Source organism: Tiliqua scincoides, chromosome 11 (assembly GCF_035046505.1).
Source record: "Tiliqua scincoides isolate rTilSci1 chromosome 11, rTilSci1.hap2, whole genome shotgun sequence".
Taxonomy (NCBI): domain Eukaryota; kingdom Metazoa; phylum Chordata; class Lepidosauria; order Squamata; family Scincidae; genus Tiliqua; species Tiliqua scincoides.
In genome coordinates, this window is record NC_089831.1 from 14,730,645 (window position 1) to 14,754,237 (window position 23,593).

At 46.3% G+C, this 23,593-nt stretch overlaps 1 protein-coding gene and 1 pseudogene across 1 annotated transcript in view; both read right to left on the minus strand.

Annotated features, from left to right (window-relative positions):
• NRGN (neurogranin) overlaps positions 1 to 23,593 on the minus strand; it is a 36,641-nt gene that overhangs the window by 720 nt on the left and 12,328 nt on the right. Inside the window, exon 2 of the mRNA XM_066639760.1 lies at positions 21,663 to 21,877. Within this exon, the coding sequence (XP_066495857.1) occupies positions 21,671 to 21,877 (207 nt within the window). The 3' untranslated portion in view covers positions 21,663 to 21,670. The remainder of the gene's footprint in view (positions 1 to 21,662; positions 21,878 to 23,593) is intronic.
• Positions 20,959 to 21,081, minus strand: LOC136662748 (5S ribosomal RNA; annotated as a pseudogene).

Below are 23,593 nucleotides of genomic sequence, written 5' to 3' on the forward strand. Positions count from 1 at the left end.
CAGAGGGCAGACTGGGAGGTGCCACTGGGGGAGCCCATTGCAGGTTTATCATATTTTTATCCTACCTTTCTTCCCCTAAGGCAGGGGTCTACAAACTTTTTGGCCAGAGGGCTGCATCAAAGATCTGGCGTGGTGTTGAGGACGGGGAAAAAAAAATTAAATATAAAATTTATATCAATAAATTAGAGATGGAACTTAGATGAGTGAATAAATGAATGAATGGGCTCATTCATTCAACCTCCCTGGCCCTCAGAACACCCTCCAGAGACAACCAGAGCATAGCTCTGGTCATGTACAGTTGAGTGGGCCAGAGGCTTTCAGAGGACAAGAGGCTGGCTACAGGCTGGAGAGAGGCTTGTTGCGGGCCACATCTGGCCCCCGGGCCGGGGTTTGGAGACCCCTGCCGTAAGGGGATCCTAGTTCCTTCCAGCCTGATGGGTTTTGTAGATACAACAGATGGAGGAGGATATGATGGCAGCGGCAGAGAGTATGCTGGTGTGCATGCAAAAAAAAAAAAAGTGAGAGGCACCCCTTTGGCTTGGGTCTGCTTGAGAAATTGGGGGGAGGGGGCAAAGACAGGTAGCATAGACTAAGCCCTTAGTCAATTAGTAGAGCGTAGTTGAAAATCAGTGGTGCCCAGAAGCCTCCCCAAGATAATCTGAGATTAACCTTTGAGGCCCAGCCACCTGCAAGGGGGGGGGGAACAGAACATTGGAGAAACATTATCTTTTGGGGCAAGCTGCCACCCTCCATGTCTGCTTCCATGCATCCCATTAATATCTGAAGCAGGGATTTGTGTTTGTGTAGGAAGAACCCTGGAGGACCTGCAGAAGCTTCCAATACACACACACACACGTACACACCATAATGAAATGCACATGCCCATGAAGTGTGGGTCATCCACACTTCCTGTCTTCACACACATCATTTCTGGCCAACATGGCAGTTGTGCTTCCAGCCAGTCTCCACGAGAACCTGCATGAATAGGGAGCAAAACACACTTCTCCCTACTCCTCCTTGCCCAAGCTCTTTCAGGGTGGGTGTCGCAAAAAACTCACATAGATATTAAAAAGAAAAAAAATCAGTTGCAGCTGTCACTGTAATGGCTTCTCCTTACTGTTCCAAATCTGTGTTTTATAGGGAAAGCGGCAGGATCCTTGCAATATTCATGGCACAGTCATTTATTGCTAAGAGGAAAAGACCACTGCCTGAGATAATCTCCCCTAATTAGAGTAAATGGTAATACTGAGAAGGGGAAGAAAGGATTACAGAAAGAGAAACTGACTCTTTGAGTTTATCCCAATGATCAGTTCAAAGGAAGTCCTAGATCCCTTATAGTGTTTGCTGAACCCTCTGCAAGGGTTAGAGGGGATCAATTTTCTCTAATGCAACACATCTTGCCAATGTTTTCTCATTTGTTGCATACAGTCTCAGTATTTTCCCTGAAGGAAAAAAAAAACACTATTTGATGGGAATTTACTTATTTAAAGAATTTATATAATAATAACAACAACAACAACAACAACAACTTTATTTTTACCCCGCCTTTCTCCCGGAAGGGACTCAAGGCAGCTTACAACATGTTAAAACAGATTAAAAACATAATTTAAAAACAGATAAAAGCATATTAACACATATCATAAAAACAGTAGTCAGATAACAAGTAGTAAAAAGGTAAAAAGAGCATGGAGCAGCAAGTCATAGAAGAATCAGGCCTGTAAAAAATTAAAAGATGTTGAAAAAATGTTAAAAAGGCCGAGAACTCAGAAGGCTTGTTTAAACAGAAGGGTCTTCAGGCCTCGCCGAAAGGTCTCAAGAGAGGGAGCCATTCTTAAGTCAAGGGGAAGGGAGTTCCATAGCGTTGGTGCCACTACTGAGAAGGTCCTATTTCTAGCTGCTGCGCCACATACCTCCCTAGGCAGTGGCACTTGTAAAAAGGCCTTCTCTGATGACCTAAAAGGACGAGCCGGATTGTACGGGAGTAGGCGATCTCTAAGATATCCTGGCACAGAGCAGTATAGGGCTTTAAAGGTCAAAACCAGCACCTTGAATTGGGCCTGGAAACGAATGGGCAGCCAATGTAGCTGCTGGAGAAGCGGGCTGACAGAGTCAAACCACCTACTTCCAGTAACCACACGGGCCGCCGCATTCTGCACTAATTGCAGTTTCCGAACCATCTTCAAGGGCAGCCCCACGCAGAGCGCGTTACAATAATCTAACCTTGATGTCACCGTGGCATGGATCACTGTGGCCAGGTCTGCACAATCCAAGTACGGCCGCAGCTGGCACACCAGCCAAAGCTGAGTGAAGGCCCCCCTAGCCACAGCCGCCACCTGGGAATCCAGGAGCAGCTGCGAGTCTAGGTGGACCCCCAAGCTGCGGACCTGCTCCTTCAGGGGGAGTGCAACCCCATTCAGCGCAAGCCGATAGTCCAGCACCTGCATTGAGGATTTCCAAACCATGAGAGCCTCTGTCTTATCTGGATTTAATTTCAGCTTCTTGTATCTCACCTTTCTACCACACTCAAGGGCAGTTAAGGCGACTTACAAAATAAAACATCAACACAATGGTAAATAAAACAATATGAAAACATTAATATAAAAACAATACAATGCAGCACCAATGGATCACAATTAAAATTGTGTTTCATAAAAAAGCGTCAGGCCCCTGATGTCAGCCTTCCAAAGCTTCCCTAAATAGAAAAACCCCACAGAAAGGCCCCCAAAGAGGGAGCCATTCTTAATTCTGGGGGAGGGTATTCCACAGCTGGGGCACCACCACCAAGAAGGCCCTATTTCTTGCCACCATCCCCCTCACCTCCGCTGGTGACGGTGGTTAAAAGGGCCCCTCTGATGACCTGTGAGGATGGGTAGGATTATATGGAAGGAGGCAGCCCTTCAAATACCCTGGACCCAAGCCGTAAAGGGCTTTGAAAGGAAATTGTGTGTTGCCCCTGCTCAGTCGTGCCACTTTGTCTCTAGGAACATGCTATTCTTTCTGAGGTTGCTGGGGTTATGGCAAATGGGAAAGAGACTGCATTTTTGTGGGCATCGTGAGCATCTATTGGATGGTTCCTACAATGCCACAGGCAATCGGGCACGTGCCCAGGCCATGTGCGTACCAGGTAGCAATACCAGCATTCAGCCTTCAGGGAAGGAACTCGCATGTGAACAGAAGCATTTGAAGCTCAAGAAAGTGAGGAGAGAAAAAAACCCTTGTCGATTTTTACATGCATGTTGTCCTTCTCTCATCTCAGACACCTCTGGCACTGATTTCACATCAAAGGCTCAGTAGATGTGAGTCACTGGCAAGATGCCTCACCGATCTTGAAGATCCCAAACTAGCTGAGAAGTGCTCCCAAAGAACATAAGAAGAGTCCATCTGGAGGAGGTCAACAGTGCATCCACTGAATTCAGTTGGATGTACTCCCAGGTAAGTGCATATAAGATTGTAGCCTGAGTAACAAATGTGTCCATACATCTTCATCTGTTTGCATTGCTGCAAACAGCAGACCAATTTGTATCAGGAAAACAGCATAGGGGAGGGTAGTCTCTCTCTCTGTCTCTGTCTCTCTGTCTCTCTCTCTCTCTCTCTCTCACACACACACACACACACACACACACACACACACACACACACACACAAGATTGGACAAGTTTCTGGAGGAAAAATCCATTATGGGGTACAAGCCATGATGTGTATGCGCAACCTCCTGATTTTAGAAATGGGTTAAGTCAGAATACCAGATGTAGGGGAGGGCACCAGGATGAGGTCTTTTGTTATCTGGTGTGCTCCCTGGGGCATTTGGTGGGCCGCTGTGAGATACAGGAAGCTGGACTGGATGGGCCTATGGCCTGATCCAGTGGGGCTGTTCTTATGTTCTTATGTACACACACACACACACCCCCCTGCACATTTGCCCACAGTTGCTATTTGTGCTGTTAGGAAAAACATGTAAATACTACTTTTTCCTAATAGGTTAAAGAGTAGCCTTGGGGACATGATATTCATCCAGAAAAGAATGCGTGTTGAGGGAGAAGGCTAAGTACCCCCATGACATGATCCTAGTATGAATTCATCCCTCCCACTCCATCCTGTAGCCGCTGTGTACAAAAATATAGACAGGATATGTAATTGCATGTCTCCAAATCTCTATAAATTCAGCTAATCTGGCTCAAAAGATCTGTCTCACCCCAGTATCCTGTTTCCAACCATGTCTGACCACAGATGCCTCCATGAAGCCAGCAAGCAGGAAGTGAAAGCCAAAACCTTCCCTAGAGGCTTGCACCCCAGCAAGTGGTATTCTGAGTCATCCAGCATCTGATCAGAAAGCTTCTATGAAGCTATCTGGGTTAATTGCTGTTGGTAAACTTATCTTCAGAGATAGAAGAAGATATCTCATCTTCTTTTAAAACACTTCTAGGCCAGAGGCATCTTGTGGCAGTGGATTCCATGTATCAATTATGCATTGTGTGGCAAATGATGTCCTTGCATCTACTCTGAACTGTCTGCCACACAGTTGGTAATGACCCCAAGCCCTGGTGCTATGAGATTGGAAGGCACCTCTTGGTTGTCTTAAAAAAAAAATCATTTTTATTTGATCTGATCACACATTCAGGAAAGTGTAACCAAAGCCCAACACCACAAGCACTTGAATCCATACCTTAGCCCAAACTGTGTGCTGTCTGGCAACCCAATCTTATCCACATTTTCCTGGGAGTAAGCCCCATTGACGCCAATGGAGCTTACTTCTGAGTAGACATGCATAGAATTGGGAATGCTTGTTCCCTGCTCTCCCACGCACTACAATCTTGGATCACGTCAGAATGGTGTAATCCAAGATGGCCTAGAAAAGAGACACCTAGAAAAGAGGCGCCTGAGAGGGGTCATGATTGAGACATACAAAATTATGCATGGGAAGGATAAAGTGGATAGAGAGATGCTCTTGACACTCTCACATAACACCAGAACCAGGGGACATCCACTCAAATTGAGTGTTGGGAGAGTTAGGACAGACAAAAGAAAATATTTCTTTACTCAGCATGTGGTTGGTCTGTGGAACTCCTCGCCACAGGATTTGGTGACAGCATCTGGCCTGGATGCCTTTAAAAGGGGATTGGACAAGTTTCTGGAGGAAAAATCCATTACAGGGTACAAGCCATGATGTGTATGTGCAACCTCCTGATTTTAGAAATGGACTATGTCAGAATGCCAGATGCAAGGGAGGGCACCAGGATGAGGTCTCTTGTTATCTGGTGTGCTCCCTGGGGCATTTGGTGGGCCGCTGTGAGATACAGGAAGCTGGACTAGATGGGCCTATGGCCTGATCCAGTGGGGCTGTTCTTATGTTCTTATGGCAGCACCCATCTTCCTGGCTCTCCCAGGTACTGCCGTCTTGGATCACGTGAGATCTCATGCAATCCAGCATGGCGGTGCCTGGGAGAGCTGGAAAGAAGCAGCCACTGCAAAAGAAGACTGCTGTGACCAAGGCAAGTTTAGGAATCACTGCCCTTGCCCTAAAATTCCACCTTGTGGTTCACGCACAATAATGCAAATCAATAGTCACCCCAGGTTCTAAAAAGCAAATCAAAGCAATTCTTTGGTCCAACAGGATAAAAATCAGACTGCACCATTTCAGATTTCTTGGGCTTCCTCCAATTTAATATATCCTTGTCTAAAAATGTAATTAATGGCTGCCAATGTTTCTCAAAGCAATTCCTTTTTGCTTTTTTTTAATCTAACCTTAAGAGAGAATCTGTTCTGCAGATGTATTGATAATCACTCTATTCCTGACTTCTTGCCTCCATTCACCCTGTCCTCTTCTAGCCATCCTTTTAGAGCCCTTCATAATCAAATGGGGCAGCTGTCTCCCTGGTTGATTTCCTGTTTCTGATGTATTTAAAAGCACTTTCCTTGTTGGCCTTTGATATTTTTAGAAATATGCTTCTCAAATTCTCTTTTGCTTGATTGACTGTCACCCCCTTGAACTTATTATTACTGCACAGTTCCCAAGAGTTTCGTTGGCAGCGTGTCAAGATTTATCATTATTGCTTAGCATTTGCATAATGGGTTTTTAAGATTTTTTTAAAAATGTGTCTATTAAAGCTTATTAAATTATGATCTGGGATAGTAGCAGAGAAATTGATGGCCCAGTCCTATTCAACTTTCCAGCATTGATGCAGTCGTGCCAACAGGGCATGCATTGCATCCTGCAGTGGGAGGGGGGCAGTCACAGAGGCCTCTCCAAGGCTAAGGAAATGTTTGTTCTTTTATCTTGGGGCTGCATTGCGGCTGCATCAGTGCTGGAAATTTGGATAGGATTGGACTCACAGTTGCAAATCAGGACTCCCCCCACCCAACAAATCTCGCTTGCCTTAGGCCAGCCATTCCCTCTCAGTCTATCCCTATCTGGGATAAGAATACATAGTTGCCTTACAGGTTTTCTTGTTTCAAAGGCAAGATGAAGGTTGAAGAGAAAATAGAATTAAAATACACATGCACCCACACCCATCTAAAGCAACAGATGAAAGGGAGGGCACCAGAATGAAGTCTCTTGTTATCTGGTGTGCTCCCTGGGGCATTTGGTGGGCCGCTGTGAGATACAGGAAGCTGGACTAGATGGGCCGATGGCCTGATCCAGTGGGGCTGTTCTTATGTTCTTAACAATTCTAAAAATGAATGAATGCAGGAGAAGCAACATTTTTTTAGCACTTTTGCAATCTTACCAACCAAATGATGACTATAGACTAGAGAACAAAGAAAAACGAATGAAGATTATCATAACTGTAGCAAATAAAAAATGAATGTCTTTTGTACCTAAGAGATACACATTATTCAAAGTACTTCAATGCTATGATCTGACTGTTGCCATTATCAAAATACCGCAAGATTTAAGCAAGTGCTATGTAGAAGATGGGTGCAGGGAAGAGGGTGGATTGGTAATATATTTCGAATATGTGCTACACGTTTTATCTGTGTACAGTATATCATTTTACCTGTTGTATCGATTCTCATGAATAGGCCTCAACACTTGACTCTTCCCATGTGTGTGTGTGTGTGTGTGTGTGTGTGTAGGGAGGAAAACCAGCACCCACAGCTCCATCACTTCTCCAAGAGCCCCTCACTGTAAGCTTCTAGTAGAAAAGACTCACAATACACTAGGATTTTCAACCAGTGTGCCATGGCACACTGGTGTGCCACGAATGGTCTGCAGGTGTACCGTGGGAATTTGGGGCAATTTCATTGACTATTAGGGCCATTGGTGATGTTGCCCCCACCCCACCAGCAGCATGGTGTGCCTTGTCAATTGTCAAAAAACTGATGGTATGTCTTGACAATTGTAGCGCCTTGTCAGTGTGCCATGAGATGAACAAGTTTGAAAAATCACTGCAATGGGAGGTCATTTACAGTGAAATCCTATGCATGTCACTCAGAAGTAGATTCCACCTGGATTTACTCCCAGGTAACTGTGTGCATGACTACAGCTTTCGTGATGTTGCCGTGAAGGGCTGTAAGCCATGGTCTGCTGTTTAACCATGGTCTGCCCTGTTCTTGGATAAGGGGAGGAGCTTAGGCACTTGAGCTGAGGCACCTGGTCTGTGAACAGTTGAGTTGGAAGCCTTGTCAAAGCCATGTCCTCCTCCTCTTGGACCTGGTCCTGGGAGCTGTCTTAGGTCCTGAACAGCCAGCCCAGCCTTCCTACCTTGAGCCAAGTAATTGTCAAGTCATGCTCACGGGTGAAATGCTATTGGAGTGTATTTTTTGTATTTACGCTCCCCATATTACAACTGAGGCCAAGAAGGGAGTCACCTAGTGAGTCTGTGGCAAAGGCAACATTCGAAACTGTTCCCAATTTGCAGCTCAATCCTGTCGGCGCTGTTACATCAACCCTTTAGCCTTGATGGGATTGTCCCACAAAACGTGGATTCCAAAGCAAGCTCTTGGTTTTGCACCTACACCTAATGGCTTTTTGGGATTAAGTCCTTTTGAATTCAGTGGGGCTGAGTTATGAGAAAATTCACCCAGTGGATCAGACCGCACGGCGTACTCTTAGCTGGCTCGGCTGAGAAGGGATTCATGGTGATGTGTTGAGTTGCTGGGAATGTTATCTTCTGTTATTTTAACCCCCCCCCCCATTATGCTACAGATCTGGACTGGCTGTACTAAGTTCCTGGACAGGGAGGGAGGAAAGGAAGCTGGTGTGCTCTGTGTGTTGTTTGGAGTGAACGGTGGGGTTAGCAAAGAGGCAGGAAAGAGGTGGGACATGCAGGAAGCTTGGGCAGCCTTTCAGAACTCGCCGTCTCCATTCAGAGGAGGAAGTGTAGGAGAGAATGGCTCTGGCTGACTCGAAAACAGAGACTGCAGAGGGTGTGTGGGTGTCGAGGGACACTGGTTCCTGCTTTCGTGCTGCCAGATGGCTTCTGATAACTGCTCTCCTCTCTTGCGTGGCAATGGGGCTCTTGTTTTTCACATCGCTCGCTACCACATATTTCCCTGAGCAGCTTGACACTCCGAGAGCTCTCTCAGCATCCTCAGGGGAAGGGTGAATCATCTCCATGGATTCCTGATGGGTGCTACGCGGCTTGATGACACCTGCATGCCTGGCCCTCAGATCTTCCTTAAAAATGATATACTAGATCAGCGGTGCCCAAACCGCAGCCCAGGGGCCACTTGTGGCCCTCAGGGGCTCCCAATCTGGCCCTCAGGGAGTCCCCAGTCTCCAATGAGCCTCTGGCCCTCCGGAGACTTGCTGGAGCATGTGCTAGCCCAACGCAACTGCTCTCAGCATGACGACTGTTTGACCCCTCACCAGAGTTGTGGGATGAAGGTTCCCTCCACTACTTGCTGTTTCACATCTGTGATGCTGCAGTGGCAGCAAAGGAAAGGCTGGCCTTGCTTTGTGCAAGGCCTTATATAGCCCTTGAGCTACTGCAAGATCTTCATTCATTCATATAAGTTCCATCTCTGATAAATTCATTTATGTAAATTTATTCAAAATTGAAATGTAAATTAATACTTTTTTCCCCCCCGGCCCCCGACACAGTGTCAGAGAGATGATGTGGCCCTCAGGCCAAAATGCTTGGACACCCCTGTACTAGATGGTCGGAGTGATTGCCAGTTCTTTTCTCTGCTATTGTGATCTTTACATCATTAGTACATGCATGACGACCATCTATTCCAGCATCCTGCATCCTATTGCAGCCAATCAAATGCCTTCAGGATGCCTTCCAGTAATAATCTTTCTTGCTGCTTTTCTTCAGCAACTGCTATCCACACCCCTGACCTTGTCAGTTCCATAATTTAGCTATTCTGGCTGATCCCTTTGGACAGACTTTCCTTCATGAAAGTGTCTCAGCACCTTTCAAAGTCAACTGAGATAGTGAACTCCCCACCACATCTTGGGACAGTGAATTCCCTCAATCAGTGGTTCCCAAACTTTTTAGCACTGGGACCCACTTTTTCACACTCAGGACCCACCTAGGTTTGCCAGACTTTTAAAAAGGAGATCTAAAAAGAAACCATTTTTAAAAATTTATTTATAAGTAATAATAACCAGAAAAAAGGTCCTCAAACATTTATCTCCCTATATTTACACATGCTTCCAAACTGCAGGAGCTCTGTTCCTTGTAGTGCAGTTAGCAAGTACAGTATCTGATTTTAGAATAGCCTCATAGCTTGAGGCAATTAGTTATTTGATCTTTCCATCATGCTTTGGTGACCCATCAAAAATCAAGTTGTGACCTACCAGTGGGTCCTGACCCACAGTCTGGGAATCACTGCCCTAAATTAATGATGTATAATACTGTTGATGATTAATGATAATTAATGATGTATAATACTGTTAATAATAATGTACTGTCTGAAGGCTTGTTGTGCGTCCAGAACCCACGGCCTTTTCATTGGGTGATGGTGAGTTTGAGAATTCTGAGGGAGGGGGAAAAGGGTATTTTCTCTCCACTAGATATAATTTTATTGTAGCAGCTGCTGAGGTGCAATAGACTGAGGACTAGTCTAGTAGTGACCACTGGTCACAATGAGGGCAGGAGGTCTGGTCTAGAGGGTAGAGCCTCCATTAGCCGAAGATAACATCAGAAGGTCGCCAGTTCGAGGACACCTGCAGCTCCCTGAACGGCTGAGAATGGCGAGACCTTGAAGCAGCTGACAAGCCCAGCTGAGTGATTCCACCTGCTCTCTGTGTGAGCAAGAAGCGTCTTGGCTGCCCTCAGTGTGAGAGATGGAGCTGCTTGCCAGCCTGCCTGGGAGAACTGGAGGCCAGAAGTGAGACCAAACCAGGAAGATCCATTCTGAAATGTGGTTGGTTCTTGAAAGAGAGAATCTTTATGATTGTAACAGTCCCCTTGAGGGATTTAAAAACGCCTGCCTATGTAAACCGCCTTGAATAAAGTCAGAGGAGTAATCCAATGACCAGAAAGGCAGTATATAAATACCTAGTTATGATGATGATGATGATTGATGATTACCATATGCTGCCTCCAGTTCAGAAGTGATGGGTCTCTCCCATACCCATTCCGGACTCCAATCAGGGCTGGCCTTAGGGCAATTTGGTCAAATTAGGCTCTGCACTTGGAGGGGCCCTGCACTGGGCAAGTGAAGCACCTATAGCCTCAGCCAGCACCTCCCCTTCATTTTCTCTCCGCTGACACTGCAAGTGTGGTTCACCATTGCCTGGCATCTTCCTGAATACCAGTGGTGTGCAAATAGACAGGTATGAGGTACAGACACAACATTAAGGCATACTGGGTAAAAAAAAATCTCACCCACATTTATCAACTGAGGCTCAAACAGTGTGGGAGTGGAGGAAAACACTGCCTGATTCATTTGCTGATATCACTTCTGGGAGACTTAAAGCTTCAGGTCTTTTCGGCATTAGCTTAACTCGCCAATTCCACACGCATGCAATTTGCATGTGTAAAAATGTGTTTTGCAATGGGGAAGGAAAGCTCCAGCTCTCCTCAGGATGTCTGACTGCAACAGTCATCTTCACTACCCCTATTTGTTTCATGGCCACATAATTGGCTGCAGGGTTCCTAAAATCCCATAATAGCCTGCAAGACAGTTCACTAACGCTGCCTTGGAAAAATCATATTTAGAACAGGACATTGCAGAGAACATTGCCGCCACCCCACCCATAGCAACACCCTAAAATGGGGCTGGTTTTTGATAGCACTAAACTAGCATCGCTTTTTTTTTTTTTTAGGTTGATATTTTAATCTCATTGTACTTGATCCTGTTTCCGTTTGTTTGTCTGTGCCCAGAATCTGTTGTTTAATGCATAGAACAGTTGTGTATACAATTGAAAACACAATCTGTCTTATGCAAGAGTTTTCTTCATTGTAGATCTATCAAAAATCCCTTCGAAGATGCATGATGTGCCTGGTGCACAGTTGAGCATCGATACATGCACCAAACTCAGTGTGGCATGTCTCCCACCTACCCAGTGCCAGTACCAGGTTGCAAAACAGCTTACTGGTGGCAGCTACCCCTCCCATCCTCTCCACCAGCAAATGGGAGGGGTCTGCAACAGCTGACAGGTCCTCGGCAGTTCAGCCCACCTACGTATACCTTCTGATAGGCATAGGCATTTGTCTAATGCCCAACCAGGCTGACCCCTGACATGACTCATTTTATCCTCAAAACAACTCTTGTGAAATTTGCTAGGCTGAGACACAAGATTTATTTATTTATCTTTGCACATTTTTATACAGCCTTTTATTCATACACATTTTACTTATACACATTTTACTCAGCCTTTCCCTGAGTAACTCTGGGTGCCACCTTCTTTTATCTCCCCTTCTTTTACCCACCCCTTCTTTTATCCTTGCAACAATCCTATGGAATAGGTTATGCTGAGAGGATAGTGACCAGCCCAAAGTCATCTAGGAAGTTTTGTAGCTGACCAGGGATTTGAACCTGGATCTTCCAGGTCCAACTACACCATACACCATAGGTTAGGGCTGAGAGATAGTGGCAGGCTTACTAGGCTTACTAGTCACCCAACAGGCTCCATTGTGACTGAGCAGGGATTCAAACCCAAGTGTCCATAGTCTCAATCAGACATGCTAACCACCTCCCTGGCACTCAGAGTTAATATTCAGACCCAGCAGGCTTGTGGGACCTGAATGTTTTCCCTCTGCCTGAATCAGCTCGCTACCTGTGGCGCATGGGTTGCCCTGCTCAACTCCATTCAATATGAGCTTAGTAGAGGCATACCAAACAGCTAGAGGCGCCTGAAAGTCTGATGACTGTGACTGGACCCCCTAGTGTGTGACTGTTGGATAGCAGTGTCACGAGGCACTGGTGCACAGGAGAACACACCACTCCTTGTCCCATATCTGGCTTTGATTTACTCCATTGTATGCACCTTTTTCCCTGCCAGGAGATGGTTTTAAAAATAGCATGTGCTGATGTGAGGCGTTCAGCCTGGTGTTGCTAAGGAAGAAATTAAATTCAAAATCAGGTTCTTAGTCTCCTTTGGGGAGCTACTATTGGTTTCCATGATAACTACCAGTGTGTAGGATTTGCCTGCCACCTAAAACTAGGACATACAGCTGTGACTCTTCGTCGCTTTGCATATGGGAAGTTTGCAAAAAGCCTCCATGACTCCTCTTATATTACCTTCCAGCTGATTAAGCGGAGGCTGCCAGATTTTTTTTTTTTGGGGGGGGGGGGGGAGAGAACACGAAGGTTAAATGATTGATTCAGGTTTCTAGTGCAATCCATCCACTGGGATCACGCCAATTAAAACTGAAAACTCATTTAAAATTGGGGAAAGTCAAACACAGGCCATTTTTCTTACTAGCAGTTTAGACCAGGTTTGCTACCAATGGCGTCGCTAGGAGGGTGTGGGAGATGTGACTCCGCACCAGGTGATGCACATGGGGGAGAGGTGACTCCACCACTGGCCAAAATTGATAAAATCTTGGTATTTTTGAATAATACAATCAAGTGATATATCAATCAATGTGTAATTTCGTGCAGAATGCAATGAAACAAACCACGTTGAAATATCTCTATCCTATCAAAAGTTATAGCTAAATATCTAGTGGGGCAGGACTGTGGTACAGCACTATGCCCACCGCCAATGGTGTTGCCCTGCCCACTGCATGGGAAGAGGTTTATCATGGGGGTGACACTGGAAGCTTTGGATAAGGAGGAACCCTATCTCCATGGCCTTCTGCAGCCCCACCCCATTACCTGTGTATCAAGGTATTATCAAGAGATCTTGCTTGAACCAAATGCTATAAGCCAGCGGTTCCCAAACTCCTGCAAGGGAGTTGGGACCTCTCTAAGTTAGGAAGGGTGAGATGTATTTTGATGGCACCGCAGTGATCATGGTGGCAAGGGGACCCAGGACTATTTCAACATACCTGGAGGGGGGTTATAAGCTCTCTCGAATGGTCCTGGAAGCTCACAGCCCCTTCTGCGAGCCTCCCTGCTACTGTACTGAGGTCCGATTGCTGATCTGCCAGATCTGCGAGCCTCCAGGATCTTCAGAGGTTTGAAATGACCCTGGGTCCCCACGCCATCACAATCACTGCGTCATCATCAGGGCACCCATTCTTGGGTATCTCCCCTTAAAGAGGAATGGCCCATTTCCAGTTCCCCTGGTGGCTCATCAGTTTGGGAACCACTATAAGCAAAAAGTTTATAGCCAGATGTGCAGGCAAGCTGCCTACAGCCTGGAAGGGAGATTAAGAGCCAATGTTCACTTCCTGTTGCTCTTTTATCTGCTTTCTAGGAAACACAGAAGTTCTCAAATCTGCATCGGCAAAACAACTGGTGTAGACTTGAGAATTCCCATTTTAGGGCCTGCGCCTTTACTCAGGGGATGGCGATAATGAGGAGGACTCTGGTGGCCTCCACATCACTGCACCCGGTGACCCCAGCACCCTCAGGACTGGGCTGTAAGAAGGTGTCTAAGAAGAGTCTTTTCCAATTGCGCAAAGTCAAAATTTCCCATTTGTGAATGGGATTTCCGTGGGTTTCAGTAGCAGAGAGATGCCACCTAGGATTCTCATCATCCTATGGTGTTAAAAATATCACCCAGGGCTGCTGTTTTACATTCCTTGTACACAGGATACAGCTGTACAAAACGTGGCCATGTGGCCTCCAGCGTTTCAAACAAAGAACTATCTTAGCCCTAACTGGAAATGCCAAGGTTTGAACCTGGGATTTTCTGCTTTCAAGACAAGTTCTCTGCCCCAGAGCTCAGGCCTCTCCCCCAGCTCCAGAAAAAAATAGGTTGCAAGCACAGTCTGTTTTTCTTTTATCTTTATCCCCTAGCTTTTAGAGAGCTGGTGGCAAAAAGTTAAATTATACCGTAATTGCTTGGAAGAATAGATTGTTGATTTCTGAGATGCCTGAACCATTGGATGTTGGATAAAATAGCATGACAATAATGAGCTTGCTAATTTCATTTATACACCTCGGCATGAATTAATCAAATCTGCATAATTTCCTCATTTTGGAGGCTTTGTTTTGGTATGAAAACATGGCTTTTCTTATTGGAAGGCAGTAGAAATTGTTGTGATGGGGTAGGAGTGGAACAGGCAGAGATGGGATTGATGATGCAAGATTGGGACAAAACTCCACCCTGTTCTCTCTCTACACTGCGCAGTGCTTGCATCTGAGAAAAGAAAAATGATGCAAGTGCTATGTTGATTGCCAGGATCAGATAATGCCATTGGAATGTGTTTTGACGCACCAGCATGCTTGAGGGACTGCAGTTTTAAAAGGCGCCTTCGTGTGGCAACGTGTAGCTGGTTAATTGATTCTCCATGATGCCCCAGCAGAGCTTACTCAGGGCAGTGGGTGGAAGAAAAGTGGCCTCTGGCTGTGTTAACAATCACTGAAAACAAGAATGCATACTCCCTTGAAGCCCCCCTGCTTCCCACAATCTCCAGGGCAGAGAGACACGAGAACTGGCCCAGTGTCGCCCCAAATAGCCATAAAGCTGGCTCAGGTGTTTGCGTCTCTAGATGGGAGATCTGAGGCAGTCAGCGGGTGGTTGAAGATTTTTCAGGACGGATGCTTGGCCGGGAAAGGCTTGGCAAGGAGGGTCCTACCTCCTTTCCCCCAATCACAACACCTGAAGTAGTAAAAGAAACTACGTTTAATTAATTTCTCTGACCCTGCTATGAAAAGATCATAGGAAGGAACAGGCCTCCTTAATGAGCAGATAGTGTAGCTCAAGCAACAAGTAACTCCAGCACAGGGGGGTGCTGAACTTGCAAAGATTTTTGGATTTATTTTTAAGGCAGTAGTCCTGGTTGACCCTTTAGAGTCTGAAGTGGTTGAGTGGTTAGGGCAGCCATTTTCAACAACTGTGCCGTGGCACACTGGTGTGCCGTGAGTGGTCCACAGGTGTGCCACAGGAATATAGGGGAAGGTCATTTATTAATAGGGTCAATGGGAGATGTGAGCCCCCACTGGTAGCATGATGTGCCTTGACAATTGTCAAAAACCTGGTGGTGTGCCTTGACCATTTTAGTGCCTTGTCAGTGCGCCATGAGATGAAAAAGGTTGAAAATCATCGGGTTAGAGTATCAGACTTGAAGCGTGGAGACTTAAATATATACTTAGTCAAGAAACTGAGCAGAGGAACTGCAGCTTCTGATGTTCTTCCTAGACTCACCAGGTCACCCTAAGCCAGTCACTATATGTCAAACTAACCTACATTTGTGGACTGAGATTGAAATCCAAAAGCAAGGAACCTTGTACACTGCCCTGAGCTCCCTAAGGGAAAGGTAGTTTAGAAATGGAACTGACGCTTGGCTTGATTTGATAATGAGCTTTCTAGAGGCAAACTATCCAGGGTCATCAACAAGCATGGAGCACTCCCGTCGTTCATTGCCCAACAAAGAGTGAAAATGGTATCACCTTCCTGAAGGCCAGAGAAGCCAGCCATGGAGGCTGTGCAGAGAGACCGAGTACAGCTCAATGCTGATCTGATCCAATAAGGGCAGAACTTCTAATAGCAAAGCAAAGCCGTCCCCAAATCTGGAGCCTACACTGAAACTGGGAGAGGAGAATTAGGACCCCCTACAGTCTGTGTTTGATGCTCAGTATATCTGAGCAGTGGCGTCACTAGCATTCGCGTCACCCGGTGCAGGAGGCCTGCGCGTCACCCCATGCAGTGGGCGGGCAACGCTCCAGGCGGTGGGTGTGGTGATGTACCATCGCCCCACTCCCACTGGTTTTCTCGCTGTACCTTTTGTTAGAAGACAGATATTTCAATGTGGTTTGTTTCATTGCGTTCTGTATGAAATTATGCATTGATTGATGTATAACATGATGGTCTTATTCCTCCAAACTCTGATTTTAGTGATTTTGAAAACTTGTAGAGTCTCTCTCTCTCTCTCTCTCTCTCTCACACACACACACACACACACACACACACACACACATGTCAACTTACTAACACCTTATTGCAGCAGTTCTCAAACTTTTAGCACTGAGACCCACTTTTTAGAATGACAATCTGTCCAGGACCCATTGGAAGTGATGTCATGGCCAGAAGTGATATCATCAAGCAAATTAAAATAAATAATTATAAATAATTAAATTTAAATAAAAGAAATAATTAAATAAAGGGGAGCCAGTCCTGTTCCACAAAGTGAATCTACTCTGAAGTAAGTCCTATTGTGGTCAATGAGGCTTACACTCAGGAAAGTGTGGGTAGGATTGCAGCCTGTGAGCCCAATCCTATGCATGTCTACTCAGAAGTAAGTCCCATAGTGGTCAATGGGGCTTACTCTGTAGTCTGCCTGCAATAACAATGCCCCAAAAAGAATCAGTGAGATTTCCAGTCCTCCTCAGTGCCCAGTTTAAAGTTCTTCTGCTTCAGGCATATCCAGATAAAGACCCTGCTGGCTTTGCAAGTGCAAAATAGAAAACTTCCCCCTTACCATTCGAGCCTATTTTTTTGTCCTTTTTTGGGGGGGGGGGGGGGGGAAGGCTGCCTTCTGGAAAATATGTTGCGCTTCAGTTCCATCAGATCAGGACCATTCTGGTGTCCTCACATTCCCCTTTGCCTAGCCTGACTCCATGCCAAGGCACGTCTCCCTACTCCGAGTAAACGCAACCACGTGGCTGAGTTTGCTTTCCATAGAGCTCAATATACTGCAGGAGGGAGGGAGGGACTTCCTTCTCAGGTGTTTTGGGGGCTGCATTCATTGGATCAGGACCATTCTGACGTCCTTGAAATCTGCTCTGCCTGTCCTTTCAGACGGACTAAGGCAAGTTCGCCGACTCGTGAGTAAATGCTGCCACGTGGCTTCATTTCTGGCTCAGACTCGCAGCAGGGAGGGGGAGCTTCTCAGGTTTTTGGGGGGGCTGCATTCATTGGATCGGGACCATTCTGATGTCGTTGGATTCCTCTCAGCCTGCCCTTTCCGAAAGACTATGGCAAGTACACCTACTCGCGAGTAAATTCACGACACGACTCACTTTCACTTTCCATAGGGCTCCATGCATTTTTTCCTTCTGGTTTTTGACCATAACTTTTGAAAGAAAGGAGCGATTTCAATTCCGGTTTTTGCATTGCACTCCACTGGGAATTCTGCATCCAACGGTGTATGGCATGATAAGTTAGCGCGTCCTCCCCCAGGGCGTGTCACCCCCTCTGGCACGTCACCCGGTGCGGCCTGCACCCCCCTAGCGACGCCAGTGTGCCTGTGTCCCGTTTGTAATCTAAACACTTTGTCTTTGGGGGGGTATTTCCTCAAAAGCAGGGTCTGCTAAATAGAGGAAAGTATGTGACAGATCAACTCAGTTGAAGGCAGAGAGCTGGGAAGGGACAATTAACTAGGAATTTGATTCCCCTGAAATCTATCCACCAAGCCCTGCACCAGCATCTGTTGTCAGGGAATTGAGTGGGAAGGGATGTCAAGAATCATCCTGTCTGAGTGTATTAGAAAGATTCCCTAGAGACAGCCTTAAAAAAAAAAAACCCTCCAAGTCGGTACCTGGAATAAATTATGCAAACTGAGCTATTCTGTTCTTTTATGATTCTGCTACTGTTAGACATGGGGAGGGGCAAGGAGCGATGTCAAAGACTGAAACCCCCAGCTCTTAGTCACTGCAAGTTCTGTTCTACACAGGTTCTGGCTTCACCAGGCATCACTCCTTTATAGGTCGGCCCTCCTTATCCATGGGTTCAGACCGGCAGATTTGACCCAACACAGGTCAGGAGGGCCTCACTGTACCTCTGGATGTGACCAGAAGAATTTTCCAGTTGTGTTGGGAGGGAGGGAGGCCTTCACAGGTACACATGATCTCCCCACACTTCAGAAGTCCTGCTGGAACCTTCTGAGACATACTTCCAGGTTAGTGAAAAACTGGAATTGTATCTCAGAAGGCTCCAGCAGACCTTCTGAGGTGTGGGGAGGCCACGCACAGTCTCTCTGTGCCTCAGAACACCTCCAGACATGACTGGAAGGCACTTCTGTTTGCATCCAGAGGTCTTCTAATAGCCCCGACCCAATTATCCACAGATTTCAGTATCCTCGAGAGGCCTGAAAATGGATCCCCACAGATACCAAAGGACATACTGTATCTTGAAGTTTCTAGTTCTTAAGGACTAGAGACTTATTTGTTTGTTTAAAAGTGAAGTTCTCAGAATGGTGAAGAGTGTTCCTAGCATCACATCCCATGCTTGGGTGACATGACTGAAGATGTGAGAAATGACTCTGAAGAAGAACAAGATGAAGATGACAGCAAGCTAAGTGAAAACCAGGAAAAGCCAGACTCAATTCCTTCTTTGGCAATGAAGCTTCCTAGATGACCTTCAGCCAGGCACCATCGCTTGGCTTAATGTACTACACCTGGTTCATTGGGTAAAATAGGCACAGACAGAGGTAGGAACTAGGGAACCCCTTAAAGGAAGGATGGAAATACCCTGTAACATACCAGGCATTTTTTCCCCCCTAAAAATGTTCCTGACAGCACAATCCTATGCATGACTACTCAGAAGTAAGTCTCCTTGAACTCAGTTGGGTTTACTCTCTAGAAAGTGTGCATAGGTTTGCATATCTCCCAAACTGAGAAAGTGTGAATAGAAATTGGTAGCTTTTGTAGTTGTTGTCCTAAGTAAAAGGTTGTCAAAGCTCTTTCACCAGCTCTTGTGTGAATAGATCAGTGTCACTTCACCGGATTTAGCAATATCAAACTCTGCTCACGAGGCAACCCGCTAGCAAAAGGTGTTGGAACAGCCATTGATGCTCACAGGACATCTTTAATAATAATAATAATAATAATAATAATAATAATAATAATAATAATAATAAAACAACTTTATGTGTATCCCGCCCTTCTCCCTAAAAGGGACCCATAAGTCTTTCACAAGTGAGGGACTCCTCTTGGTGGATCTGGAATTCTCATGGTCTCCGTTGCTTATATCCAGCTGCCAAAATTGGACAATGGTGGCACTTCAGGACTCCAGAACTATTTGCCAAACCAACATGCCATATGCACAAGGATCGGAAACTCGGGGAAAACCCAGTCCACTGAGCAGCTGTACAAAACAACAATGCAATTGCATCTCTGGTGTTGCAACCCTGCCAATTGCATCAGTGATCCATTCTCTCAACAGTGCACATGTTGCATGTATACGCCAAAAGCGAAACAAGGAGCATTGTGGGGACGCAAGGAGTGCCATGCAGTGCATTGCCACAGGCAAGGATTTGTTGCAGTCTGTAATGCAGCAAAGGGAGAATTGTGTTTGATGGCCTCAATTTTAGACCCACAAAGGGTGAGCTGTGCTGGAGAGTCGTTCTGACCCACTTTTAAACATCTATTTCTGCTTCGATCTCAACTTGAATCGCACACACACACCCCGTTTCTCATCCCTCCTCCTTAAGAGTAGGCAGGAGAGCCACCCAGGCACTGCCTCAGTGAGAGAAAATTCTCCAGGCAGCCGAAGAAGAAGACAAGCTGATGATAACTTGCTAAAACTAGCACAAGAGCTGATTTGGAGGCTGGGACTGGGAGGGCCGGGTTAGGGTTGGCACAACATATGCAGGGTTCTTCTAAGTTTTTCTGTGCAGGACAAATAGGAGTCTGGGGCCTGGGCTGGATCCAAAAAAATTGGGCAATCCTCCTCCTCCGACAACATGACCCCAATTCAAATCACACATCCAGGTCACACAGCTCCATATACGATTTTGAAAAGCCGTAGGAATTTGGTCCAGTATATGGCTGCTGGATGGGAGTTAGCTACTCAGATCCTATCTATCCCTCTATTTTTGAAGATCCCAATTATGTACCGAAGGAACTGTAGCCAGAACGGGACCACTTGCAAGGAAGATGGAGTTTTTAGGCTACTCCGTGATTCCACGTTTGCAGAGGTTCAACCAAAGAGGGCAAAAAAAAAAAAAAAATGCTACAAATGTTTGGCTTCCTGGAGAGTCAAAGGATTAAAAGCAGAGAGTTCAGATTCCTGGACAGGCAACACTGTATATCGGAACACACACTTCCTGCCCTGAAAAGTGAGAAGAGGGCAAAAAAGCACTTTTCTCCTCTTGAATACTGTACACTTGAATAGCAATGTAGGAGAAAGGAAGGAAGGATTTCTGGGGAACAGAGAAAAGAGAGAGGTAAGACTGATTGTCAGTGGGGAGGGCTCCTAGTCCCTGAAATCATGGTTGGCAACCTTCAGTCTTGAAAGACTATGGTATAAGCCTACAGCACCCGGTATTCCCAGGCGGTCTCCCATCCAAGTACTAACCAGGCCTGACCCTACTTAGCTTCCGAGATCATGGTATAAGCCTACAGCGCCCGGTATTCCCAGGTAGTCTCCCATCCAAGTACTAACCAGGCCTGGCCCTGCTTAGCTTCCGAGATCATGGTATAAGCCTACAGCACCTGGTATTCCCAGGCGGTCTCCCATCCAAGTACTAACCAGGCCTGACCCTGCTTAGCTTCCGAGATCATGGTATAAGCCTACAGCGCCCGGTATTCCCAGGCGGTCTCCCATCCAAGTACTAACCAGGCCTGACCCTGCTTAGCTTCCAAGATCAGACGAGATCGGGCATGTGCAGGGTAACAGTTGTGTCCACAGAAACCCTGGATCTTCACAGTTGCTCTCCCAAGTGCCACCACCTTCAATTGTGTGATCGAAGATGGCAGCACTTGGGACAGCTGGGAAGAAGAGGCCGCCGGGGACATCCAACAGCGCCCCTGTGAGTTCACCGGGGCACCTTCAGATACCGCAGTGTACGGGTTTGGGCACCACTGGAATACAGGATAGGTGCTTCTAAGACTGGACTAACAGCCCAATCCTATGCATGTCTACTCAGAAGTAAGTCCCATTATAGTCAGTGAGGCTTACTCCCAGGTAAGTGTGCATAGGATTGCAGCCTAAAACATTAGAAGATTCCAGAAGTCTCTAGTCCTCAAGCTCGTAATTGGTAAAATGGTTAGTCTTGAAGAAACTGTGAACCCATTGGCTATTTTAGCATGAAGGAAACTGAATGCACGCAAAGTGATTTATTTATTGAGTAAAATGCGCACATCCCACCTTTCCAACTCGTAACAAGTTGCACAAAGTGACTAACACCAGCGTCAAGCAATTTGTATTGTAAGCCAAAAACAGCCCCGACACCTCCTACCGAAAACAGGCTGGCAGATGGATTAACTCTTACCTAGAGGCTTAATCCCCATTGCGTAGGTCCCCTGCGCGAGTGCTGCTTGTGCACGCAGGGTCCTTGCCCTTGCGCTCTCGCTCACTCCCTTTGATCTTCTTCCTAGTCATGTGTCCACGGAAACTGGCCTGGATCTTCGCAGCAGCGGCATTCGCATCCGGATCGTCCAGTGGAATGTCCAGGATATCTTCATCCAGCTTGGTGCAAGCCCCTTCCTGAGACAGAGGGAAGAAGGCAACGATAACACAGGTACATTCAATGATACTTCCTTGCATGCAGGTCCCACAGGCAAAACTGTTGGAGTGTTTCCCCTGAAGATACATCATGCAATAGCATCACTAGGGGGTTAGGGTCAATCGGGTGACGCACACTGTGGGTGTGACACCACTATCGGCCAAAATTTTAAAATCTGGGCATTTTCAAATGATGTTGCATATCATTCAGTGTGTAATTTCATGCAGAGTGCAAGGAAACAAACCACGCTGAAATATCTCTATTCTATCCAAAGTTATAGCCAGAAAACCAGTGGGGGTGGGACAATGGTGCGTCACCACGCGCACTGCCCAGGGCATTGCCCCACCCACTGCAGGTCCATCACGGGGTTCATGCACTGGCCTCCCACACTGGGTGATGATACACTACAAGAGCAGAGTGAGTTGAGTTTGGGCAGAGGTGATGAGCATTATCTTTGATTGTACATTACCTGTCTTCTCCCAGCGTCTACCCACTAATGATCTATACTGAATTGGTGCAGAATACTGACTGGGGATCATTGAGATGCAGCTGCAAACTTGTACAGTCAGTTCTTGTTATCTGCTCAGTTCCTGAAAACCCCAGCAGATAGTGAATATGTGGATGGGATCAATGGGACCAATGGGATCAATGGGGTCTGTCGTACACTTGGTCTCACACTCCCAGGATTTTGGGGTGCTCAGAGTTGTTGGTTCTGAACCCTAGAGCCCTCAAAGATCCCTGTTCGGTAGTACTGCCACCACCCAGTAAGAGCCATCGCCTCAGTCCAGGGACACCGAGATCCTCTAGGCTTAACTATATCCCTTGTAGGCACTGAGCACTTTCTTTACTTAAAGTCTCAGTCCTCAAGTTACTAGTCCACAATGAGGATTTTCGTAGCTTGCTGGACGGCTAGGCAGGATTCTGAACCCTCTCAGCTCTTCCCTCCCCCCTGGAGATCTACAGCTGCATTCCATCCTTGATGGGCATCTTTCTGGCTACCTAGGTGCTACATAATCACCTTCCATTGAGTTGTAAATTCTTAGCAGCTAGGCCTGCAAACCACTTCTGTGTTACTGTTTTAGCTTGGTTCAGGCTTTACATGTTACTAGGCCTAAACTGTACATATTCATGACAGGGTCAAAAGGAGGGGTAGCTCTACAGCCTTCTGAAGGTCTCCAGCAGCCCATGACTGGCGCAAGATAAGTGTAGTCCTGCCGCCCACGGATAAGCAAATTTGCAGGTAGCAAATGCGCAGGAAAGAGGAACTGACTGTACATGCTTACCAGAGTGTAAGCACCATTAAAACTCCCTGGGGCTTACTTCTGAACAGGCATGCATAGGCTTGGAATAGTGGGCTATCCACTTTCTTGCACACAGATCAGACTTAACAACCTTGTACACATTATGATTTTCCACACACAAATTCCATTGTTGCGCACCATTCCTGCACACCAGATGTGTCCAGGTGTCAAAAGAAGTGAGGCAAGATGCTGACTGAACAAAAATATATGCATAAAATGCACACAGCTGTCTATTACATCCATACTGAAGTTACCATCTGGACTGACATTTTTGCTTCGGATTGCAATACTGAATTGGTCTGGTTGGCAACCTTCAGTCTCGAAAGACTGGTATAAGCCTACAGCACCTGGTATTCCCAGGTGGTCTCCCATCCAAATACTAACCAGGCCTGACCC